This window comes from Saccopteryx leptura, chromosome 5 (assembly GCF_036850995.1).
Source record: "Saccopteryx leptura isolate mSacLep1 chromosome 5, mSacLep1_pri_phased_curated, whole genome shotgun sequence".
In the NCBI taxonomy this organism is placed as follows: Eukaryota; Metazoa; Chordata; class Mammalia; order Chiroptera; family Emballonuridae; genus Saccopteryx; species Saccopteryx leptura.
The window spans coordinates 219,997,069-220,018,756 of record NC_089507.1 but is presented as its reverse complement, the minus strand read 5'-3'; the positions used below and the strand labels follow the sequence as shown (position 1 = coordinate 220,018,756).

The following is a 21,688-nucleotide window of genomic DNA, read 5'->3' as shown; positions in this document are numbered from 1 at the left end:
GGGCGGGTGGCGGGCAGGCCGCCAGTTCCCGCCCCTTGGGCTGTGCACAAGCCCCCCATTCAGCGGGGGGCCCACCTGGGCAGGAGGGGGCTTCCTCCGCGGCCACCAGCGCCACTCCGGGAGGGAGGAGCAACCTGTGGTATTTTTTTGGCCAGTCTCTGAGTTAAAATTATCCTGGACTGGTGAGTTACACACATACACCTTTTAGCAAAAAAGAAAGACGCTCTCTTCTCCCCAGCTCCTCACCCAGGCTGTGGAGAGTCCCACACCGAAGAACTTCTTCGGGGAAGGGGCAGCTTTAGTCTGAGAAACGGGATCTGGAAGCCGCCTACCCTTCCCCAGGCCCTGAGCGGGACCCAGGCTGCCCAAGGCCCGGGCAGACCCCCCAGAGAGGGTGAGCGCCTTGTGCCAGGGCCCACAGCCCGTCCCCACCACAGCCCTGGCTCCTGATGTGGGCAGAAGTCTACGGTGTGCCTGCTGTCCTGGGAACACCTCCTGTCTTGGGGGCCATATCCTAAACTTCATACTGAGGGGTCCCCTGGGACTCTTCACCCCAAGAGAGAGCAAAGTGGGGGCTGGGGCGAACCTGGGACGGACAGGAGCTCAATGGCTGGCTGAGCTGTCAGGTGTTCCCTTTCTCGCAAGCCTCAGGCAGCTGAGGGATCCCAGGGTTTGGGCAAGCTCTGATTATATCCTTGGGGAGTGGAAGGGGCAGCACCTGGGGCCAGGAGGCCGCCATGGCCACCCTAGGGGCCTCCCCAACATCCAGGTCACTCACAGGCCCAGCCCCAGGGACCTGACCTGCAGGCGGCGCTGTGGCCACACTGTCGGCTTCATTTCCACAGGTGGGAACTGGGGACTTCTGAGAGGATGCTAATTCAGACGGAGGTGGCAGGTGATCCAGGAAAGGGAGCCACAGGGAAGCCCCTGGCTCCCTAGAAACTGGCTTCACTACTGGTCAGACTCACAGGGGAGGGCGGGTGGGAATTACACCTGGGAAGGCAGAGCTGGAAGAGCTCCCGCCCTTCAGCAAAGCATGAGCTAGGGCGTCCCCAGAGACAGACAGACAGACGCAGACAGCAGGGGGGCTGGGGGGAGCCACCCCACCCCACCCCACGCCACCCCACCCCACGCCACGCCACGCCCGGGGCCTGGGGAGCAAGACTGGTTCCCGCCACCAGCTCACCTGCTCAGCCCCTCCCACCCGGCCCCACAGCTCCTGAGGAAGCTCAGCTGGCCTTGGCCTCAATCAGGGGAGCCACCTGGTACCTGGCTCCCTGCTCCACCAACCCCAGCAAACCCACCCTCAGCTCCTAGGAGACCCTTCCACCCTGCTGCTGGGAAACGGCCTCCCCACGGACAGCTGCTGTGGTCTGGGGCTGGGGGCAGGGGGTCAAAGCTTGGGGGTCAGTGGACTGGAGCTGCCTGCTTGTTCTCAGGTCCCCACTGCTGGGCACAGACCACCCGCCCTCCCCCCTCCCCCAGAGTGACTCCAATGGGGTTTTCTTTTGGCTTCAACCTTCTCCACCTGAACTGGAGGTCCACAGTGCTCTCTCCTGGGGACCCTGACCACTGGGGTCCGTGACTCCTGATGTCCAAAGCCCGCCCACATCAGTGCTTAGTTTGGCCTGTCCTAGAAACTGGAAAGGACATACCCCTCCCCCACTCCATCGCTGATGCAAGTTATAACTCAGGGTCTCTTCCCTCCAAAATGACTTCCACTTTGTTGGCCACACCCTAGGTCACCCCCCCAGGACAGGAGCAAATCAATGCTTTTCATGAAAAGGAACCCAGATCCTGTCCTGCTCCCTCCTTCTCCCCGAGAGGCCTGAGCGTATCACTTCCTGTGTGCAAAGGCACGCGTGTGGCCCTCTGCAGAGTCCCCTCACGATAGTGTCAGGAAGGGAGATGTCCTGGCCCAGGACCCTGTCACATGGAGAGGAGCTGCTCGAAGAGGGGGTGCAGTGCCCTCACCAGGTTGGAGGGGTCAATAGGGTTCTGGCAGGCTGTGCAGGCAGGGCAGGGGCAGCCACAGAGAACACTACTGTGTTGTTTGCACCCAAAGCACATTACTGCCCCCAGAATCAGGGCCGGCGAAGGCATGGTCCAGGCATCCCTAAACTACCGCCCGCAGGCCGCATGAGGCCCCGTGAGGCCATTTATCTGACCCCCCGCCACACTTCCGGAAGGGGCACCTCTTTCATTGGTGGTCAGTGAGAGGAGCACTGTATGTGGCGGCCCTCCAACCGTCTGAGGGACAGTGAACTGGCCCTGTGTAAAAAGTTTGGGGAACCCTGGTCCAGACCCTAGTCACACCCGAATACTGCTCCTTCCACTTATTCGAGGGGACTCTGCATGAGCCCCCAGACATCCTCTTGAACTGGTGACAAAAGGCAGTCAAGGGACCAGCTGTCCAGTTGCAGGAGCTCTGGGAGGTTTGTGGTCAGGATGCTTTGGGTGGGTCCCTGTGCCCATGTGAGTTACGTATGGGCACAGCAGTGCCATAGCCGGCCAGAGTCCAGAGAGCAGCGTCGTTCACGAAACTAGCCCACAGCACCCTGGCCACCCATAGGTCCACTGTCCACGCCAAAACACTTTTAGTAAAACGAGTTTATTCAGAAAAGGCCTCGGCACCAGACTAAGAAAATGAATCCCACTCCTACCCCCAGGCCCTTCAGGGCCAATTTACAAAGACGGGGTCAGTGGCGGAAGAGGGGAGGGAAGCAGCCGATGATGTCGAGGTAAGGATTCTGGAATCCTTGGCCTTCCCAGGGGGACCTGTGCTTCCAGCAGCCGCAGTAACCACCAGGGAGAGGCCAGTGCTGAAGGGTGCTGAGAAGAGCTGGCCACCCGCTCCCCAGCACAGGGCCAGGCCAGGACGCCCGCTGGAATCCAGATGCCTAAGGCGTTTGGGGCTTGGCCTCCAGCACCGCCTCCGCAGGCTCCGCCTTCTCCTCCGGGGCAGGTTCTGCAGGGGCTGCGCTCCTGGGGGCACCCTGCTCAGGCGACCCCTGGCCTCCTGCCTGCCCCTCCTGCTTCCCGTTCTCCCTCACTCCTGCCTCGGGGCCCTCTGAGGGGGCCGGCATCTGGTCCACCTTCCTCCGCTTCCTCACCTCGTCGTCGGCCTCCCTGGCCTCCGGGGACGGGGCACAGGGCTGCTCTGTCTCCCCCGGGTCCTGGCTGCCCATCTCCTGCGTCCCCGCCCCGAGGCTGCCCTGGCTGAGGGCGCAGCCCTCCAGGTTCAAGGCGATCTTCTCTACCTCCGAGGCGCTCTGGGAGCCCGGCTCCCCCTGGGCCTGCTCCCGCAGGTTCACCTCCAGCTTCCTCTTCTTGCTCTCCTGGGGGCTCGAAGACTCCGGCCCCTCCTCCCCCTGGCTCCCGACCTCCTCTCCCCGATCCCTCTCCTGCGCTTCCTTCTCTCGGGTTCCCTTCTCCTGGGGCTCGTCGCTGAGCAGCTGGGGCTCGGCAGTCACACAGTCCCCGCCCTCGGGAAGGGGGTCCCCGGGGCTCTCCTTCCCCTCGGCCAGCCTGGGCCCCGCCTGCGCGGGCGCGCGGGGCGGCGAGCGCAGCCTGAGCCTCCGCAGCCGGCCGGGGGGCCCCCAGACGAACTTGCTGCGCGGCCGGAAGTGCTCCCAAGCGAAGCGCAGCAGCGCGCGGCGCTGGCGCCGGCAGCGCACGGTGAACACGAAGTAGTCCAGCGCGCTCTGCCGCACGCCCAGCAGCTCCCGGCGCACCAGCGTCTCTTCCAGGAAGAAGCGGACCAGCGGCGCCTGGTAGCGCTCCAAGCCCAGCTCGCCCAGCGACTTGAGGATGCGCGTGATGCGGAGGTTGTTGTGGCTGTGCCTGGGGGGCGGGGTGGGGAGAGGGCGCTGGGGGGCGATTCTCCGCCGGGGCCTCCCCCGTCCTCCCGCACCTCCGGACCTCTGGGAGCCTGGGGTGGGCGGGGATGGTGGTGCGTCCTCTATCCTCCCCTCTATCCTCCGCTCCCTTGGACCCACGGCACACCCCCTGCCCCCACAGAGCTGGGGGAGGGTCGGAGGGGCTCCTGTATGTTGTGCCAGGAGCAGATTCACCCCTTGCGTCTCCTCCCGACAGTGCTTCTCAATGGGGGCTTGGCGACCCAGCCCAGTGGGCCGCCTGACCCACAGCCACGTGGGTAGCAGAAGACAGCTAAGAAGCCACACTGACAAGTGGGACCTTCGTTAGCACACCCCCCCCCCCCATCAGGTAGAGACCACCCCCACCCTGCAAGCAAGAAGGGTGCTCAGAGCCTCAGTCACTTGCTGCTCCCTCCGCAGAAATGCTCCGCGGACACTTGCCCGAAACCTAGCTCCGCCCCCTCCTCAACCTGAGTCCTGAGACCTGCTTGCCGCTCAGCCGTGGGGGCTCCAGCCCTGGGCGGGCGGTTCTCACCGGTTGAGGTTTTGGAAGCGCTTCCGGTAGTTCTGTGCACGGCGCACCCTGCCCGTGTCTCGGTCCTCGAGCTCGATCCCGTAGAACCCCAGCATGAGCTCATAGGCCTGGACGAACCGCGCGCTGGCCTCCTTGCAGCTTTTAAACGCCTGGAAAGCAGCTGAGGCTAGCCCGCGCTCAGGGGCCGCCTCCCTCCGGCCTGATTCATCTCAAGACCTGACCTCGGGCTTTCAGGGTGAAGGAACCCTGAGACTCCTTGTAACTGTCTCTTTACTTGGAGTGTTGCTACCAGCTCGCAGGGCCTGACGTGTCCATTTTAGTTCTGAGAGGAATTCCCTGAGCTGCTGGTGAAAGCTTAGGGGGCTCCCAGGGCCGGCTCGGGGCAGAAAATGCCCACCGTCTCCTCGGACCACGTCACACCTCCCAAGATGCTCTGTGGCTCCCCACTGCCGGTCCTTTGGGGGGACTGGAATCCTGCTCCGGCCCCAACCACTGGGGGACACAGGCTAGCTGCTGCCTGGACGCCCACAGCAGAGGTCTGTGAGGGGCGCGCAGGGCGGGGGCAAGGACCACTTTAGAGGGAAGGTAATTGGAGGGGTCTCCCGGCTCCCACACCGCCCGCGGCTCACCTCGATCTCCCGCTGCGTGAGGGGCTTGGCGTGCCAGTTCACCCCTAGCTCCCGCAGAGGAAACAGCCTGCGGGAGAAGAGACAGCAGAGGCCCCGTTAGTGGCAGACTTGGGCTCCCAACCACACGGGCACACGCCGGCTGGGCAGCCTGGGGTGGCTCACCACCCTCTCTGGGCTTACCACTCAGTCCCCGGAGGGGCCAGCTGGACTCACACAATGAAGTCCAGAGGACAGGGAGGGTGTCACGGGCCAGGGCACAGGACGTGTGTGTGTGGCCCACAGGACTCTCAGTGTGCGTGTGCAGCAGCAAGGGTGACCAGCTAGTCATTTACCCCATGGTGGCTGGCTGTCCCTTCTGTTTAGTTCTTTTGACATCATTGACGCTGAGAGTTATTCCTGTGATACCCTGTGTGTATGACAGGCTCCCTGTGAGCTGTCCTCACAGACACATTGTGGGTCCTGGCCAGGTGGCTCAGTGGATAGAGCACTGCCCCGAGGCACTGAGGTCACAGATTTGACCTGTGGTCAGGGCACATATGAGAAGCAACCGATGAGAACACAACTAAATGGAACAACTAGTTGGTGCTTCTGTGTCTCTGTGTGTCTGTCCCTCAAACCAACGGGGAAAGAAAAAAAGGACACTGTGTGAGGGCATTGGTGAGGGTCACCTCAAGCCAGTTAGCAGCCTGCCACACAGGACAGGACAACCGCTGCCGCTGGGGCTCACGAGGCTGCTGCCCTTCCTGTCCTCCCTGTGCGGCTGCACCTCCCCGCTGGCCACAGGAGCTGTTCACGGCTAAGGAACCCCAGTCCGTGGGCCGGGCCGGGTCATCCCCCAACTGCTGAACCCACAGAGCCCTGCACTAAGTACCACGCGTGGCTTCAGAAAGGACCCAGCCTGCCTGTTCCATTAGCATCGGGCCTCGAGGAAGAGGCTGGCCGGAGCCAGGCCCCCCGAGCTCCACCTCTCCCCCAGAGCCGGCTCTCCGCTCACCACTGGATGTAGGAATGGTTGTCCTCCAGGAGGTCATAGTCTTCCCTCCAGTTCTGAAGAATGTCCTCAATGAAGCAGCCTAGGGTCCATCCACATGGGGACAAGTCAGAGGGGACCTGTTCAGAGCCCCATCTCCCCTCCTTCCCCTCCTTCCTTTGTTGAGGACCTCGGGGCTCTGCCGCTTTGAGTTGTATGTCCTGCGGTTCTAACCCCACAACTCAGACCCTCGGCCCCCCTGCAGCCTGGAACCGGGGAACCCCGTTGCTGACTGAGGGCAGAACCCAGGGAGATGAATACACCCCAGGGAGGGGCAAGTGGATCCAGACCTGCACCTGTCATTGCAGGAAGGGTCCTCACAGCCCCCCAACCACGGCTTGTCCGCAGGGTTCTGCCTCACCCAGAACCACCCCAGAGCCTGGCCCCTGCTGGACGGCCACTGCTTCTGCAAAGGGCCAGACAGTGAATACTTGAGGCTGTGTGGCCACATGGCCTCTGCAGCAGGGACCCTGCGTCCTGGGGAAAACAGCCGCAGACCACGGGTTCAATAAAACACCACTCGTGGACACGGACATCTGAGTTTCATGTCATTTTCAGGTCACACGGTATATTCTACCTTAAGTTTTTTCCAATCAATTAAAAATGTAAACACTACACTTACTTATTGGTTGACATATGTGGCTTTCCCAGGACAGAGGCCTCAGGGCCTGCAAAGCCACCACATTCACTGCCTGGCCCATCACTGTGACTCTGCCTGCCCAGTCCCAGCTGCAGGCTGGGGCCCTGGCCCTCAGCAGCCTCCAGGGGGTGTTGTGGGGCTGGCTGCCTGCAAGCCACAGCCCCCCGTGCAGCGGACCCAGTCCCAGCGAGAGAGGCAGGGAGAGAGGAGAGGGGACACCCCAGCAGGACGGAGCTGCGGGCAGCAACGGGACACCCACCGTTGGGCAGGAACCGGATCTCGTTTCTGTAGAAGCTCAGGTTCGGCATATCTCCGTTGCCGTCCCGTTCTGTCAAATCCTGAAGAGCCAGAGAGAGAAAGAGTGCCAGTTGGGGACATCATTGGAAACAGGCTGCCTCACTGGGTCCTTCAGACTACAGCGTTCCCGGGGGAGGGGTGTGTGTATCTGGTCTCAGCCAAAAAACTTCCAGACACCCTGAAGGATGGCGAAGACCCCAGGTACCCAGTCTGGGCTCCTTGCCCCGAGGATCAGAATCTGCCTCTGACCACCACCTCCTCCTCACCAATGTAGGCCAGTGCTGAGGAGTCCCCTCACTGGTACCCAGAGGCACCCGAGGGTTGCCCGAGACTCACAGGTGCAGAGGGCAGGGGCTGAGGACATGGGGACACCACCGCGGTGGGTGGCGGTCTGGGGCCTCGTGTGGATGCGACAAAAGCTGGCATTGTGATTGCCTTGTAAAGGCGACGAGCCAAGGGACACATCGTCCACTGGCCTCTTCGGGGGGCAGCGGGCGGGTTTTGCCCACCCTGGGGGGCTGCTTCAGTGACAGGGAGCTACGTACCGGGTAGTGGTGCCGGTACCTGCACGTGTCCCGCATGGCTCGCCAGTTTCGGGACACTGTCATCCTAGACTGGAGAAAGAAGGGAGCAGATGAGACCCCACCGGGGACCCTCCCCCTCCTAGAGGCTTGCCAGCAAGCAGGACCCACTCCCTGTGAGCTCCAGTCCTGGCGAGGGCAGTGAGGACCTCCATCAGATGTCAACACTACCAGTGGGGCCAAGAGGGGCACCTGCTCAGCCCTCAGGACCCTCAGACCCACGTGAACATCCTTGGGGTGCAGCCTTCCACACCCCAGTTTCACCTCCTGCTCCCCTCAGCCAGTTTTATTTCTCCAGGAAACCCCGCCTGCCCTAGCACTTCCTCCTTGTGCTGTCTTCTAAGTTGTCACCAGGCTGGTGTCCCCACGGACAATGGCCTTGCTACTTATAGCCCCAGGAGGGGCCCCAAACTCATGCTGCAGGATCTGATGAAGAAACGAATGACCAAGGCCCAGGGAGCCCGTCCCATCCTGCCCAACCCCCCTGCTCAGTGGCCAGACCCTGTATCTCCCGGCCACCAGCCCCACGGAGTTGGGGGTGGGGGACTTCTCCGCAACAAGTCAGAGGCTCTTCACTGCCCTCTCAACCTCTGCAGCCCTGTCTCTACAGGCCAAGAACTCTGGGGTCCCAGGAAGGGTGTGAGGTGGGTGACTGGGGACTAGTACGCTTGGTAAGTGCAGCCTGAACTACCTTGTGACAAGGGTAGGGGGCACAGGGCGGGGCGGAGACTACCTGTCAGACTGAGGCTGGGTGAGGGCGAGGGGCCCGGGCAGAGACAGCCCCTGGGCACAACAGGAGGGAACAGCTCATCCTGGGAAACACCTGGGTCCCAGGACCCTGGAAGGAGTGCTGGAGGGGATTAGGGGGCCAGGCTTACCACCGTGCCCCCTGGCTTGACCCCCTCCTTCACCAACCTATAAGACCCCTCCATGGTCTAAGCTCCAGTCCGGGGCTGGAGCTGCCCCTCTGCCTGATTTCAAACCAGGACTCGCTGGCAAGAGTCTCTCCTACAAGCCAAGGGCCAGGAAACAAAACTGAAACTTGGCAGAAGTGGCTCCCACTTCTCTGTCAGGGCCACAGGGAGCACCGTGGGAGTCCTTGGGGGAAGGGAAGGAGACAGGGAAGAAGTCAGAGGTCCGTGGGCCTCCCACAGGGTAACCAAGGTGCCAGAGCATGCCGTCTGGAACTGTGGGAGGGCAGCATCCTCTCACCTAATCCTTGCCACACCTGCCGGTCCCTGCTGGGGAATTCCTGCCCTGCGACCCCAGACCCGTGACCCTGACCACTGCTGGGCCAGCTTCCCCAAAGAGCTCGTCCCTGCCCAAACACTGGGTGTGCTGAGGTCGCTGGCCTTGCAGGCAGGCCCCGGAACCAGCCTCTCAGAGTCCCCTCACTGACCACTTCAAGACATTGACACAGACACCTGAAAACCAGTGCTCCACTCAGCTCTGGGGAGACTCCATCCCAGGGGACCACACAGAAGGATTCAAGATTCACTAGACATGCTGCCCTGCCAGGACACCGTCATCCACCAGCAACTGGGACAAAAGGTGACGGTCACCATTCTGGGTACCATTCCTCCCCAACTCCTGGGACCCCAGCCGGGACGATGGCACCCACACCCCACCCCACCCCAGTGAGTGCTAGCTAGTAACCCCTGCTAACTGACAAGCAATCAAGATAAATAACCAGTGGCAACAAAAGTAACCAGTGGTAACAAGTAACCAAAAGTAACTGTTAGGGCCAGTGGTCCTGGCTCAGGCAAGTGACATAAACGCAGCCTCCAAGGACACTTCCAAGAGGGTGGGTGCTGCACCCAGTGAGGAACAGCAGGGCAGAAGCAGATGGGGGGCTCACGGCCTGGGTGGGCATGGAGGGGAGTCTCGGGTGGTGGGCAACAGGGCCAGGTGCTCCCTGAGGGGTGCCAGGAGGTTGAGAGGCTGGCAGGGGGCAGTGGAGGTGGCCGGCACAGAGGCCTGGGACATAGAGGGCAGAGCCACAGGCCTGGAGGTGGGTGCCGCGGAGAGGGGGGGTCAAGGATGTGCGGTGCTGGTGGGGGCATCCGTTTGAAGAAATGTCACCGCTACACAGATTCAGTCCTAAGCCATTGGTTTTAGGACGGCCCTGGACCTCCGTGGAAGGTCCCAGCCAGGGCTGGGGGGCCGAGCAGGGGCAGATCGCAGGGCGTGTGTCTGTCTGATTATGGGGGGCGGGGCACGAGAAGGCCAAGGGTCGGAAAAGGAGGGGAGGGAGTCGGGCCCCGAGCTCCAAGAGGCGCCTACGCGGCGATCGGGGGTGGGAGTGGGGGAAGGGGACGGTTTCCCCGGGGCAGGGCCTCGCCCCCGTCCCGCGGCGGCCTCCCGGGGCTGCACCTGCAGCAAGCCGGGCCGCGCCTCCTCGTCCTCGTCCTCCGCGTCTCCCGCGTCCCCCGGGGCGCCGGCCTCGCCATCGTCGTCGCCCGCGGAGCTCGGGCCGTCGCCGTCCTCCTCCTCCTCCTCTTCCTCCTCCTCCTCCTCGGCGTCCTCCCAGGTCGAGTCGCAGTCGGGATCGTCCATGCTCGGGCGGCGGCGGCGGCGGCAGCGGCAGGGACCGCGCTCCGCCGGAAGCGAGAGCAGCGCCGGGAGGAAGCGCGGGGGGCGGGGCGCGGCTGCTGGCCACGCCCCGGAAGGACGTGCGGTGGGCGGGACCCCGCGGGCCCGGGACGTCCGCCTTGTCGGGCGCCGCCGCACCACGTGCCAACCGGGGGTTTCTCTCCGGGAAGGAGGCTCTGGCCGGATATTTAACTGGTTAGAGCGCCACCCCTGAATCTGCAAAGGTTACGGGTTCGATTCCCGGTCAGGGCACAGGCTGAAACGGACTAGTGTTTCCGTCTATTTCTCTCCCCACTTTCCCGCTATAAAAATTAAAAATAAGTAAGTAAATAAATAAAATAATAATTAAAAAAGAATGGCTTCTGGAGGTTGTCTATAGAGGGTGTCTGCCTCCCTAGAATCCCTCTCAGATCACCCACCCGCACCCCAGAGAGTTCCCCCAAAGTTCTCCCTTCCGAGGATGCCCCACCCTGGAGGGATGCCCCCAGGAGGCTGCTGCCTGGAACGTGCCCTCCCAGATGAATGTTCCCCAGGATGGTGCCCCCCCTACCCACCACAGGAATCCTTGGGAAGTGTGAGCAGGGGTGCTTGGGGGCACTATCTGCCTCCAGCTCCCTCAGACTATGGGCAGGACTCATCTTCGGAGGACCTGTGTCCCCCCACAGCCGTTCACAGGGGGTAGCAGGAGAGCCGCTGAGAGGCAGCACTGATGGAGCAGGGGTGTCGCAGGGCTGGTCAGCAAGGCCCACACCAGTTAAGCGGCCCCTTCAGGACCTCTCTGGAGGCTGAGAGGTGGCAGATTTTCGGTGGCTGAAAATTACTTGCAGCTGCAGTTTTCTTTGCGACGGCGGGTCCCTTACATAACGTCTGCCTCTGACATCTGCTGGGTGACACGCAGGCTCCAGCAGCATGAGTGACTCACCCCTTGAAATGAAAATTAGGAGCGACCACCCCAGGTAAAATTCATCTTCTGTAGCTACTATACCACTTTATTATTATTATTTTTTAAATGCTAAAACCCAGCTCTGGCTTTTAGATTTGGCCTCAAGGAGAGCTGCCTATGGGGGCCAATAGGAGAAGGCCACAGCCTGGCCCCAGGGGGACCCTGACTTCCTGACTCTGCCAGCCAGCTAACAGGCTTTTAGGTAACTAACCTGTGTCTGGGAATGGCAACACTCCCTGTACTGTGCAGCTGGTGGCAGCCGTGAGCCGGACAGAGGCTTCCGATCCTGGCTGTGAGTACGTGGAAGGCTTGCCTCAGTGCTGTTGCCGATGGCTAGTTGCTGCGCTGACCCTCATTAACTCTCCGGGCACAGTCTCCCCTTGCTGGAACCTGTGTATGCACACCTCCCTTCCCTTCCCTTCCCTTCCCTTCCCTTCCCTTCCCTTCCCTTCCCTTCCCTTCCCTTCCCTTCCCTTCCCTTCCCTCTTTGTGTATGCACACCTTACTTTCTTCCCTCCCCTCCCTTCCCCTCCCCTCCTCTTTCCTTCCTTCTCCTAGCGAGCAAGAAAGACAGGAAGGGAGAGAGATGAGAAGCATCGACTTGTAGTTGCGGAACTTTAGTTGTTCATTGATTGCTTCTCATACGTGTCTTGACCGGGGGTGGGGGAGTTCCAGCCAAGCCAGTGACCCCTCGCTCAAGTCAGCAACTGTGGGGTCCTGTCTGTGATCACACGCTCAAGGCAGCGACCCCGCACTCAAGCTGGGTGAGCCTGTGCTCAAGCTGGCAACCTCAGGGTTTCAAACCTGGGTCCTCAGCACCCCAGGTCAACACTCTATCCACACCTCACTTTTTTTTTTTTTTTTAATATATATATATATTTTTTTTATTTATTCATTTTTTTAGAGAGGAGAGGGAGAGACAGAGAGAGAGAGAGAGAAGGGGGAGGAGCTGGAAGCATCAACTCCCATATGTGCCTTGACCAGGCAAGCCCAGGGTTTTGAACCGGTGACCTCAGCATTTCCAGGTCGACGCTTTATCCACTGTGCCACCACAGGTCAGGCCACACCTCACTTTTTAAAAGGACAGTGGTGACTCCCCCAAAGGTCTGGAGGTCTGGGCATTTTTGCAAGGTGTCTGCTACCAATAGCCAGGGTAAATTTCCCACAGAGTGAGGCCAAATCACTGAGGGTCGTGGCCATGGGCCTCACCTCATTAGTAGATATGCAGCTGGCCTTGGAGACCCTTGGCTGTGACACCCAAGTAGATGGAAATGTTGAGTGCTGGGGCCATGGGCCATTCAGGATTGGCTGATCTGGGAGCTCTTGGGTGGGTAGGTTCCACCCCTCCTCTGCCGCAAAATACAAAGAGGAGGGAGTCAGAGGGTACCCTGGCTTCACCACCCCAGCCCAGCAAACAGCCTGCCCACTGCTGCCTGCTGCCCACTGCTGCCCGCTGCCCGCTGCTGCCCGCTGCCCACTGCTGCCCGCTGCTGCCCGCTGCCCACTGCCCACTGCTGCCTGCTGCCCGCTGCCCGCTGCTCACTGCTGCCCGCTGCCCGCTGCCCACTGCTGCCCGCTGCTGCCCGCTGCCCACTGCCCACTGCTGCCTGCTGCCCGCTGCCCACTGCTCACTGCTGCCCGCTGCCTGCTGCTGCCCGCTGCTGCCTGCTGCCCACTGCTGCCCACTGCCCACTGCCCACTGCTGCCTGCTGCCCGCTGCTCACTGCTGCCCGCTGCCCGCTGCTGCCCGCTGCCCGCTGCTGCCCGCTGCCCGCTGCCCACTGCTGCCCGCTGCTGCCCGCTGCCCACTGCTGCCTGCTGCCCGCTGCTCACTGCTGCCCGCTGCTGCCCGCTGCCCACTGCTGCCTGCTGCCCGCTGCTGCCCACTGCCCACTGCTGCCTGCTGCCCGCTGCTGCCCGCTGCCCAGTGCTGCCCGCTGCCCGTTGCTCACTGCTGCCTGCTGCCCGCTGCCCGCTGCTCACTGCTGCCCGCTGCCCGCTGCCCACTGCTGCCTGCTGCCCGCTGCTGCCCACTGCCCACTGCTGCCTGCTGCCCGCTGCTGCCTGCTGCCCACTGCTGCCCACTGCCCGGGCCAGGACTGCAGACCTCTTTTCTGTCACACCCAATCGCCCCTTTAGATGCCCTGTGTGTGGTGTACACAGAGCTCAGAGCGGGTGGTGATCCTGGACCCCGGGTTCTGCTGCGGGAACAAGCAGGGGGCTCTGGAGACGCCCACTGTGGGCTCAGCACTCTAGGCGGCTCACTGCCCAGGGTGTGTGTGTAGCACCAGCGTCACACCCACAGGCCCTCACACACGCTGACACATGTGCTTGGCCACACACCAGCAGTCGGCTGTGTGCCCAGAGGTGGCGTGGCTTCCGCAAGGGCTCACATAGGGGTGGCTGAGGACTCAGGTTAGACCTGCTCTAACACTTTCCTCAGGCAAACATAGTTGCAGCCACGTTATTTGGCCAAGGTCCACCCATCCCCACTCAACCAGCCACACAGCAGACCCACTGCACCCACTGCTGTTCAGAACATGTTCAACAATTCTGGGGAGCCCATTGTCCCTCCGGACTCCCCATGGGGGGCTGGGCCAGAGCGGGGAGCATTGAGGCCACACCCACAGGCTTCCCACCCCAGGACACAGGTGATGCAGGAAAGGTGCTCAGGCCCCAGGGTCCTGGGCGCCAACGGCGGCTGGCTACAGAGGCTTCTCGTCTGAGGTCAACACTGAGTTGCGTAAGGACCACATCTCTCTGTGTTGCAGCTTCAGGCATCGGTTGGAGTCTCGGTGGCTCCTGCCCTTCAGCCCCACCCTCACTGCTTTCTTGTTCAGATAGTTTCCGGGTCACACGGTGGCTGCATCACACCCCCGTGTCACAGATCAGACCCCTAGGCTGAGAGACATCACGGGCCACAGACGCCTGTGAATCCGACCTGCATGGACCACATGGTAGACTGAGCGGAGACCCCATGAGCGGGTGAGGGCTGAGGGGCCCACCCAGGACCGAGGTGCTCAGCCAGTGCTGAGGACAGCAGCCCCCAAGGGCGCCAGGGCACAGGAAGTGGGGCCACATGCTCGCCTGCCGCCTTTCTCTTCAAAGGGCAGTAAAATGTTAAATAATTGAAATGAGGAAGCAGGTTGGACTTATGGACCAGGCTTTCCCTGCAGGTTTGGAGGTCCCTGAAGACGCTGTCTGGTGGGAGTTTCCTAGTGAGCCAGGCGAGGGGGGCCCCTCCTGCTCCGTGTGCCACCCCAGAGTGGTCTGCGTTCCGGCTGAGTGGACACTGAGTGGGGGTGGTGGACACCAGCAGTGGGAGGGAGGCCAGGTCCTCCCCATGTCAGTTCTAGAATTTTTTATTTTATTTTATTTATTAATTTTTAGAGAGGAGAGAGAGAGGGAGAGAGAGAAAGGGGGAGGAGCTGGAAGCATCAACTCCCATATGTGCCTTGACCAGGCAAGCCTGGGGTTTCGAACCGGCGACCTCAGCATTTCCAGGTCGACGCTTTATCCACTGCGCCACCACAGGTCAGGCAGTTCTAGAATTCTTAAAGGCAGACATCTGTTCTTTTCCCTTGAAGAGTCACGGCCCGCTCTGCTGCAAGAAAAGGTGACAGTCCCCCACCCCCGCCCCCGTACATCTGGGCAATGGGGGTGGTCTATGCTGCGCTTGGACCACAGATCTCATGTGACTTCATCTCAGAGGGAGAAACGCCAGGGGCAGGGGTGTGGGTGGAAGAGGCAGCCTGCGCCTCCACACTGGCCTCTCTAGGTTCCTGCTCTGCACAGCAGGGCGCCCTCCTTGACCAGGACGTGGGTCTTCTGCTGGAGACACCCCGCAGGGCCCCCAAGCCAGGGAGTGCGAGCCTCTGCTGCAGGTTCCAGCCCAGGGTGACGCCGGGACCAGCTGCTCAGGGGCAGCACAGGGTGCTCTGGGCCGCGCACAGCCGGCCTGCCGGGGAGCGGGGTGTCAGCGATGCCTTCAAGGCCCCCAAGTGACTGGCTGGGTGCCAGGCAGCCTCTGACCGGATGCTAGGTGGCTCTCCAGCACAGGGGCCCTGGCCTCGCCCGGGGGCTGCAGCGAGTTCCGACCTCAGCAGGCTCCCGGGTTGATGGTAACTCAGCGTCCCGTGTTCCTCAGGTCGGGCCGGGTGACCGGCCAGGAGGGAGGTCCTGGCTCTTGGTCACTTGGTGGACCTCTGCTATGCACAGGCGTGGTCACAAGCCCCGTGCGTGCAGCCATCCAGCAGGAAGGCAGCGCCAGCCCGGCCTTGTTTACTCCTCCAACACGTGTGCCAGGGCGTGTCCACTCACAGGCTGCACTCAGCACCTGCTACATTTGCACCTACATTGTATCAAGGGAGTCAAGTCCATCTAAAGGCAAACCTGTTTCAATCTCAGAAAAGTATAAACTTCCTACTGTAGCAAAAGGTAACTTATTCCGGTATGAAATCACAGGAGGCCAGGTTGCTTTTCTGTGCTTTAATCGTCCACAACAGCCCCCACTCCCCGCCCGCCCAGCGGCCGTCAGCCCGGCGGGCCTCCTCCCACTCACTCTTTTGGTCTGTTTGCAAGTTATTCAGTAATACAAAAATAACCACAAATTCTCTGTCTGGCTTATAAAAACTGAGCAAAAAGTATCTGAGGTCATTACCTTAGAACAAAACATCTCGGAAAAAATACAACACAGGTTTTTAACTTCTGCAGTATTTTTTTCATATAAAACACTAGTAAAATAGGCTTCTTAGAAATTAAATAGTGAAATATCAACCAAATTATATACATCGTTACAGTACAAGTGAACGAGGCCAAACATCCAGTTCTCAGGTGGTGATGGAGGGGCCGCCGTGTGTGGCTCTGGCCCTTCTCCTGAGGTCACAGTCCCTTGAGCGAGGGTCGGCAGATGGACAGAGGGACCGACAGGAAGACTGGTGCTGCTGGGAGGGCAGGGGACCACCGGCTTTCTGCGCATCACACCAGGCCTCCCGTCACACACGCTGCAGCCCCGTGCTGTTGACACAGCGAGCCGTGGGACCAACCACAAAGCACATTCTACACCTGAGCTGGCGACCCTGGTTTTTCCTGTCCACCTGAGCCCCCGATGGTGAGTGGGCGCTGTGGAGCCCCCAGGACCGGGGCAGGCAGCAGGGGCCTGGTGACTGTGCCGTGGGCTGCAGGCTGCCCCCTCCACAGAACGCCTACGTTCTGCGCCGCTTGGCGGCACTGGGGCTGGAGGGGTTGCTGTTGGCGGTCAGGACCTTGTCGGTGACGCGGCTGCGCTTGCGCTTGTCGGCCCCGTCCTTGGCCCCCAGGTCCGAGGAGTTCTTGTCTCTGTCTTTGCTGGACTTGTCTGTTGCTTTCCCCAAGCTTCCTGAGGATGAAAAAACTGGGAGACAAAATAATTTGGCTGAAAATAGAATATTCAGAGTTTTATTTCATTGTCCTGCTCAGTTAAAAAGTCCTGTATCGCCCTGGCCGGTTGGCTCAGTGGTAGAGCGTCAGCCTGGCGTGCAGAAGTCCCGGGTTCGATTCCCGGCCAGGGCACACAGGAGAAGCGCCCATCTGCTTCTCCACCCCTCCCCCTCTCCTTCCTCTCTGTCTCTCTCTTCCCCTCCCGCAGCCGAGGCTCCATTGGAGCAAAGATGGCCCGGGTGCTGAGGATGGCTCCTTGGCCTCTGCCCCAGGCGCTAGAGTGGCTCTGGTCAGGACAGAGCGACGCCCGGGAGGGGCAGAGCGTCACCCCCTGGTGGGCAGAGCATGGCCGCTGGTGGGCGTGCCGGGTGGATCCCGGTCGGGTGCATGCGGGAGTCTGTCTGACTGTCTCTCCTGTTTCCAGCTTCAGAAAAAAAAAAAAAAAAAGTCCTGTATGGTCTGACCAGGTGGTAGCGCAGTGGACAGAGCATCAGACTGGGATGCAGAGGACCCAGGTTCGAGACCCTGAGGTCGCCAGCTTGAGTGCAGGCTCATGTGGTTTGAGCAAAGCTCACCAGTTTGGACCCAAGGTCGCTGGCTTGAGCAAGGGGTTACTCAGTCTGCTGAAGGCCCACGGTCAAGGCACATATGAGAAAGCAATTAATGAACAACTAAGGTGTCGCCACGAAAAACCGATGATTGATGCTTCTCATCTCTCTCCGTTCCTGTCTGTCTGTCTCTGTCTATTCCTGTCTCTGACTCTCTCTCTGTCTCTGTAAAAAAAAAAAAAAAAGTCCTGTATCTATACACACAATGCTCTGAACCCACAAGCTTCTCCTGAGTTGGGGGCACCTGCCTGGCCCCCAGAGCGCCTGGACATGCCCACCAGGGGCGCCTGGCACCACACACTCAGGCTGCAGGACCTGCCCCAGCTGCCACTCACGCCCGCCCCGCAGGGCAGAGCAGCCTTGCTACTCGGGGTTTGTCCTGTGCTGAGCCCTCCTGCACTGCACGCTGGGGCCACCTGCCTGGGCCTGCCGGGTGCCCTGGTTGCCCTGTGGTTCATTCTCGGTCTTGGCCCCACGTACGAGGTCTGCGCCTGGTGAGGCTCCTGCCAGGCAGATGGAAGCTGCCTCTCAACTGCTGGGCCAGACAGCAGCTGTGGCTGCGACAGACCAGACACGCAGGCCGGGACCCGCGCTGCGCCCTGCGGGGAGGCCCTGCCGGGGCTGGGGGCTGTGTCCTCTGGGCCCCAGCGGAGGGGTGGGACGGCTCCCCACTCACCATCGTCGGCCCCATTGTGGGGGTCCATGTCTTCCTTCATTTCCTCCTTCATCTCCTCTTCAATGATCACTTTTCCTGTGGGGGGGACAGCTGATGTTTGCCCGAAGCCCACCCTGGGGTGACTCAGGCCAGGACTGCTCCTGAGGTGGGCGGCACACGAGGCCCTCGGTCCTGCAAGCAGCTGACCGTTCCTGAACACATCCTCCCCATCAGGGGGCCGAGCATCACAGGCCAGTGACCCCCTCTCTTCCCTGAGACTCAGGACCTCCACCCTGACACCACCCCCCTCGGCCTGCCTCCTGCCTTTCCTAATTCCCAAACCTGACCTCGCCCGAGTCTCACCTTCGCGAACTTCCTGGATGATTTCTTCTGGAAGGACGAAGTTCCTCTCTGGATTCGGGAATGGAAGAATCTCAGATTCATGCTGATGGCAAATAAGGTTGTTTTTTTTAAGAAATAAGAAGTTTTCTGTTTTGACTTTAGCAAGTGACTAAAAACGTATAAGCACCAACTCAGGAGCAGGGGCAGGAGCCACAACGCCAGGAAGGGGAAGAATGCTGGGCTAATGTAACCCAGGGTCCCCTCTGAAGCTGCCTCCTGCTGGCACACGCCCTCAGGGGCCAAAGGGGCAGCAGCTGTCCTGCACTCAGAGGGCAGGGACAGCCCAGCAGCCTGGACACTGCATGTGCTGGCTGGGAAAGCCACCCCACAGAAAGCAGGGGAGGAGAGCAGAGACGGCCTGTCAGGGTTCAGGGTTCCACTTGTCCTGCACGTCACCTGTGCCAGAAACGACACATCTCCAGACACACGAACACCGGACAGAGAAGGGGAGCTGGGAGGGGGGTCCTGGGAAACGGGCTTCCACCCGCCACTCCCTGTGGAGCCGCTGGTCACCTGTCTGCTAACAAGGCCCCAGAGCAGTGCTGGGGTCCAGGCAGTGGCGTCCCCAAGGTCTTGGCCAGACCCGGCAGAGTGAAAGGAAGAGAGGCTACTGTCCTGGGCTGACACCCCTGGCTGTGCCCGGCAGCTTTCTGCGGAGTGTCACGTGCTTCCTCCAACAGGTGTGTCTCAGAGCTGGCCACTCCCTCCCGCAGGTCACCAGGGCTCCCCCCACGACAGGGACCCCGCCCTACTCATCTCCACGTCCCACTTCTGGCCCCACCAGCCTGAAGTCAGGGTGCAGGAAGTACCTGGGGACCAGGTGACCCCACACATGACCGGCATGGGAACTCTGCTGAGCCGCTGGACAGGGACCTCCCAGAAGCCAGCCAGCCATGGCCCCCGTGTGAGGCCACCCCAGGAGGACCCTCTAGCTCAGCAGCTCGACCTCGAAGGGGCTGTGTGCAAACAGCAGCCAGTCCCAGGGCACAGCTGTCACCTTCATCCCATCTGCCCGTGACAAGGAGACGCACACGACTTGCCGGTCAGCAGGAAGCAAGGGGCAGCAGAGATCTGGGCAGAAGGCCGGGAGGGGGGGCGAGCCCCCTGCAGTGGGAGGCAGCACAGGCTCCCTGCCACCTCAACCCTGGTGCACGTCCTCCTCGGATCTGCTCCTCCTCTGCAGGGAACACCCACCTGCCCCTCTGCCCCTTGGGTACCTAGGTGACCCGGCTAGCTGGCAGTCCCATGAGACTTGGGACTCTGCCTGCCTGGTCCTCACAGAAGCCATCACATTCACCTTAACCTGACATTCGGTCACCTTCCTGCCTGGGGCACTTCTGGGACCTCCCATCAGACCAATGCTGGCGTGAGAGCCCCCTCCCTCGGCCGGGCTCCTGGGTCCTCTCCCTGGAGAGACCTTCACTGACCATCAGTCTGTAGCAGGTTCCACACAGGGAACCCCCTGCCCTCACTGGGTCTGTGCTTTCTGTAAAGCCCTCGGCACTGCCTTGTCTCAGGGCTGGCCCCACGGGGGACGGCAGGCTCTCTGAGGACAGGGCCTGCACAGACCTGCGGAGGCAGGAGCCCCGGCCCTGGGGGGCGGGGGAGGGCGGGGTCCAGCTCACCAGTGCTTGCATGTCATACATGGTGCTCAGGTGGTCCCAGATGACCTTGGATGGCACCTGCCTACCGATGTTCTGGCTGAACTTGTCCCTGATACAGATCATGTGAAAGTGCCGGTTCACACCTGCGGGAGGAAGGGGTCAGCCTGAGGGGAGGTAGAGGGCCGACAGAGCGGGCAGGGGTTGGGGTATGGGGGCAGAGGTGAGGGGAGAATGAGCCAGGTGCACTGGGGAGGGACAAAGATGAGGCAGATGTGGGGGTGCAGGAGGTGATGGGGTAGGACGGGGCAGGGGATGGGGGTGCAGGAGGGGCAGGGTCGGCGGGGGTGGGGTGCAGGATGGGACAGGGGATGGGGGTGCAGGAGGGGCAGCGTCGGCAGGGGTGGGGTACAGGATGGGACAGGGGATGGGGGTGCAGGAGGGGCAGGGTCGGCGGGGGTGGGGTGCAGGACGGGGCAGGGGATGGGGGTGCAGGAGGGGCAGGGTCGGCGGGGGTGGGGTGCAGGACGGGGCAGGGGATGGGGGTGCAGGAAGGGCAGCGTCGGCGGGGGTGGGGTACAGGATGGGACAGGGGATGGGGGTGCAGGAAGGGCAGCGTCGGCAGGGGTGGGGTACAGGATGGGGCAGGGGATGGGGGTGCAGGAAGGGCAGCGTCGGCAGGGGTGGGGTGCAGGACGGGGCAGGGGATGGGGGTGCAGGAGGGGCAGGGTCGGCGGGGGTGGGGTGCAGGACGGGGCAGGGGATGGGGGTGCAGGAAGGGCAGCGTCGGCAGGGGTGGGGTGCAGGACGGGGCAGGGGATGGGGGTGCAGGAGGGGCAGGGTAGGCGGGGGTGGGGTGCAGGACGGGGCAGGGGATGGGGGTGCAGGAAGGGCAGCGTCGGCAGGGGTGGGGTGCAGGACGGGGCAGGGGATGGGGGTGCAGGAGGGGCAGGGTCGGCGGGGGTGGGGTGCAGGACGGGGCAGGGGATGGGGGTGCAGGAAGGGCAGCGTCGGCAGGGGTGGGGTGCAGGACGGGGCAGGGGATGGGGGTGCAGGAGGGGCAGGGTCGGCGGGGGTGGGGTGCAGGATGGGACAGGGGATGGGGGTGCAGGAGGGGCAGGGTCGGCGGGGGTGGGGTGCAGGATGGGACAGGGGATGGGGGTGCAGGAGGGGCAGCGTCGGCGGGGGTGGGGTGCAGGACGGGGCAGGGAATGGGGGTGCAGGAGGGGCAGGGTAGGCGGGGGTGGGGTGCAGGACGGGGCAGGGGATGGGGGTGCAGGAAGGGCAGCGTCGGCAGGGGTGGGGTGCAGGACGGGGCAGGGGATGGGGGTGCAGGAGGGGCAGGGTCGGCGGGGGTGGGGTGCAGGACGGGGCTGGGGATGGGGGTGCAGGAAGGGCAGCGTCGGCAGGGGTGGGGTGCAGGACGGGGCAGGGGATGGGGGTGCAGGAGGGGCAGGGTCGGCGGGGGTGGGGTGCAGGATGGGACAGGGGATGGGGGTGCAGGAGGGGCAGCGTCGGCGGGGGTGGGTTGCAGGACAGGGCAGGGAATGGGGGTGCAGGAGGGGCAGCCGTAGGACGGGGCAGGGTCGGCGGGGGTGGGGTGCAGGACGGGGCAGGGGATGGGGGTGCAGGAGGCCCCCGCCCCGCGCGCGCCCCGGCCGTTGCCGGCTCACCCCGCCCCCACGCGAGTCCGCGGCACTCCGCTCACCGACGGGCTTGTGGCCCAGCATGGCGTGGAAGAGGCACACCTCCACCTCGGGGCTCCACACCACCGTCTCCTCCGCCGGGCTGGTGGCCGCCTCCCCGGGCCCCTTGTCGCCCGCCGCGCCCCCGCCGCCCACCTCAGCCTCCCCCATAGCCCGGTCGCTCAGCGACTAGC

At 62.4% G+C, this 21,688-nt stretch overlaps 2 protein-coding genes across 2 annotated transcripts; both read right to left on the bottom strand.

The window, feature by feature from the left end:
* Nucleotides 1-2,900: 2,900 nt before the first annotated feature.
* On the bottom strand, nucleotides 2,901-10,218 carry OGFR (opioid growth factor receptor). Its single transcript, XM_066386625.1, has 7 exons — nucleotides 9,964-10,218; nucleotides 7,555-7,623; nucleotides 6,972-7,050; nucleotides 6,037-6,115; nucleotides 5,043-5,109; nucleotides 4,414-4,562; nucleotides 2,901-3,843 (listed from the first exon to the last, which is right to left on the bottom strand). Exons 1-7 carry the CDS (start codon nucleotides 10,144-10,146, stop codon nucleotides 2,901-2,903), a joined length of 1,569 nt encoding a protein of 522 aa, XP_066242722.1. The 5' UTR covers nucleotides 10,147-10,218.
* Nucleotides 10,219-15,633: 5,415 nt separating this feature from the next.
* Nucleotides 15,634-21,688, bottom strand: MRGBP (MRG domain binding protein). Its single transcript, XM_066386361.1, has 5 exons — nucleotides 21,518-21,688; nucleotides 19,834-19,955; nucleotides 18,170-18,251; nucleotides 17,828-17,902; nucleotides 15,634-16,517 (listed from the first exon to the last, which is right to left on the bottom strand). Exons 1-5 carry the CDS (start codon nucleotides 21,663-21,665, stop codon nucleotides 16,330-16,332), a joined length of 615 nt encoding a protein of 204 aa, XP_066242458.1. The 5' UTR covers nucleotides 21,666-21,688; the 3' UTR covers nucleotides 15,634-16,329.

Coding starts and splice junctions, on each gene's coding strand:
- MRGBP (XM_066386361.1), bottom strand. CDS start 21,665: ATGGGGGAGGCTGAGGTGGGCGGCGGGGGCGCGGCGGGCGACAAGGGG. Junction 19,956..21,517: donor GCTGGGCCACAAGCCCGTCG/GTGAGCGGAGTG, acceptor TTCCTCCCGCAG/GTGTGAACCGGCACTTTCAC. Junction 17,903..18,169: donor CATCCAGGAAGTTCGCGAAG/GTGAGACTCGGG, acceptor TCCCCCCCACAG/GAAAAGTGATCATTGAAGAG.
- OGFR (XM_066386625.1), bottom strand. CDS start 10,146: ATGGACGATCCCGACTGCGACTCGACCTGGGAGGACGCCGAGGAGGAG. Junction 6,116..6,971: donor GATCCGGTTCCTGCCCAACG/GTGGGTGTCCCG, acceptor GATGGACCCTAG/GCTGCTTCATTGAGGACATT. Junction 5,110..6,036: donor AACCATTCCTACATCCAGTG/GTGAGCGGAGAG, acceptor CTTCTCCCGCAG/GCTGTTTCCTCTGCGGGAGC.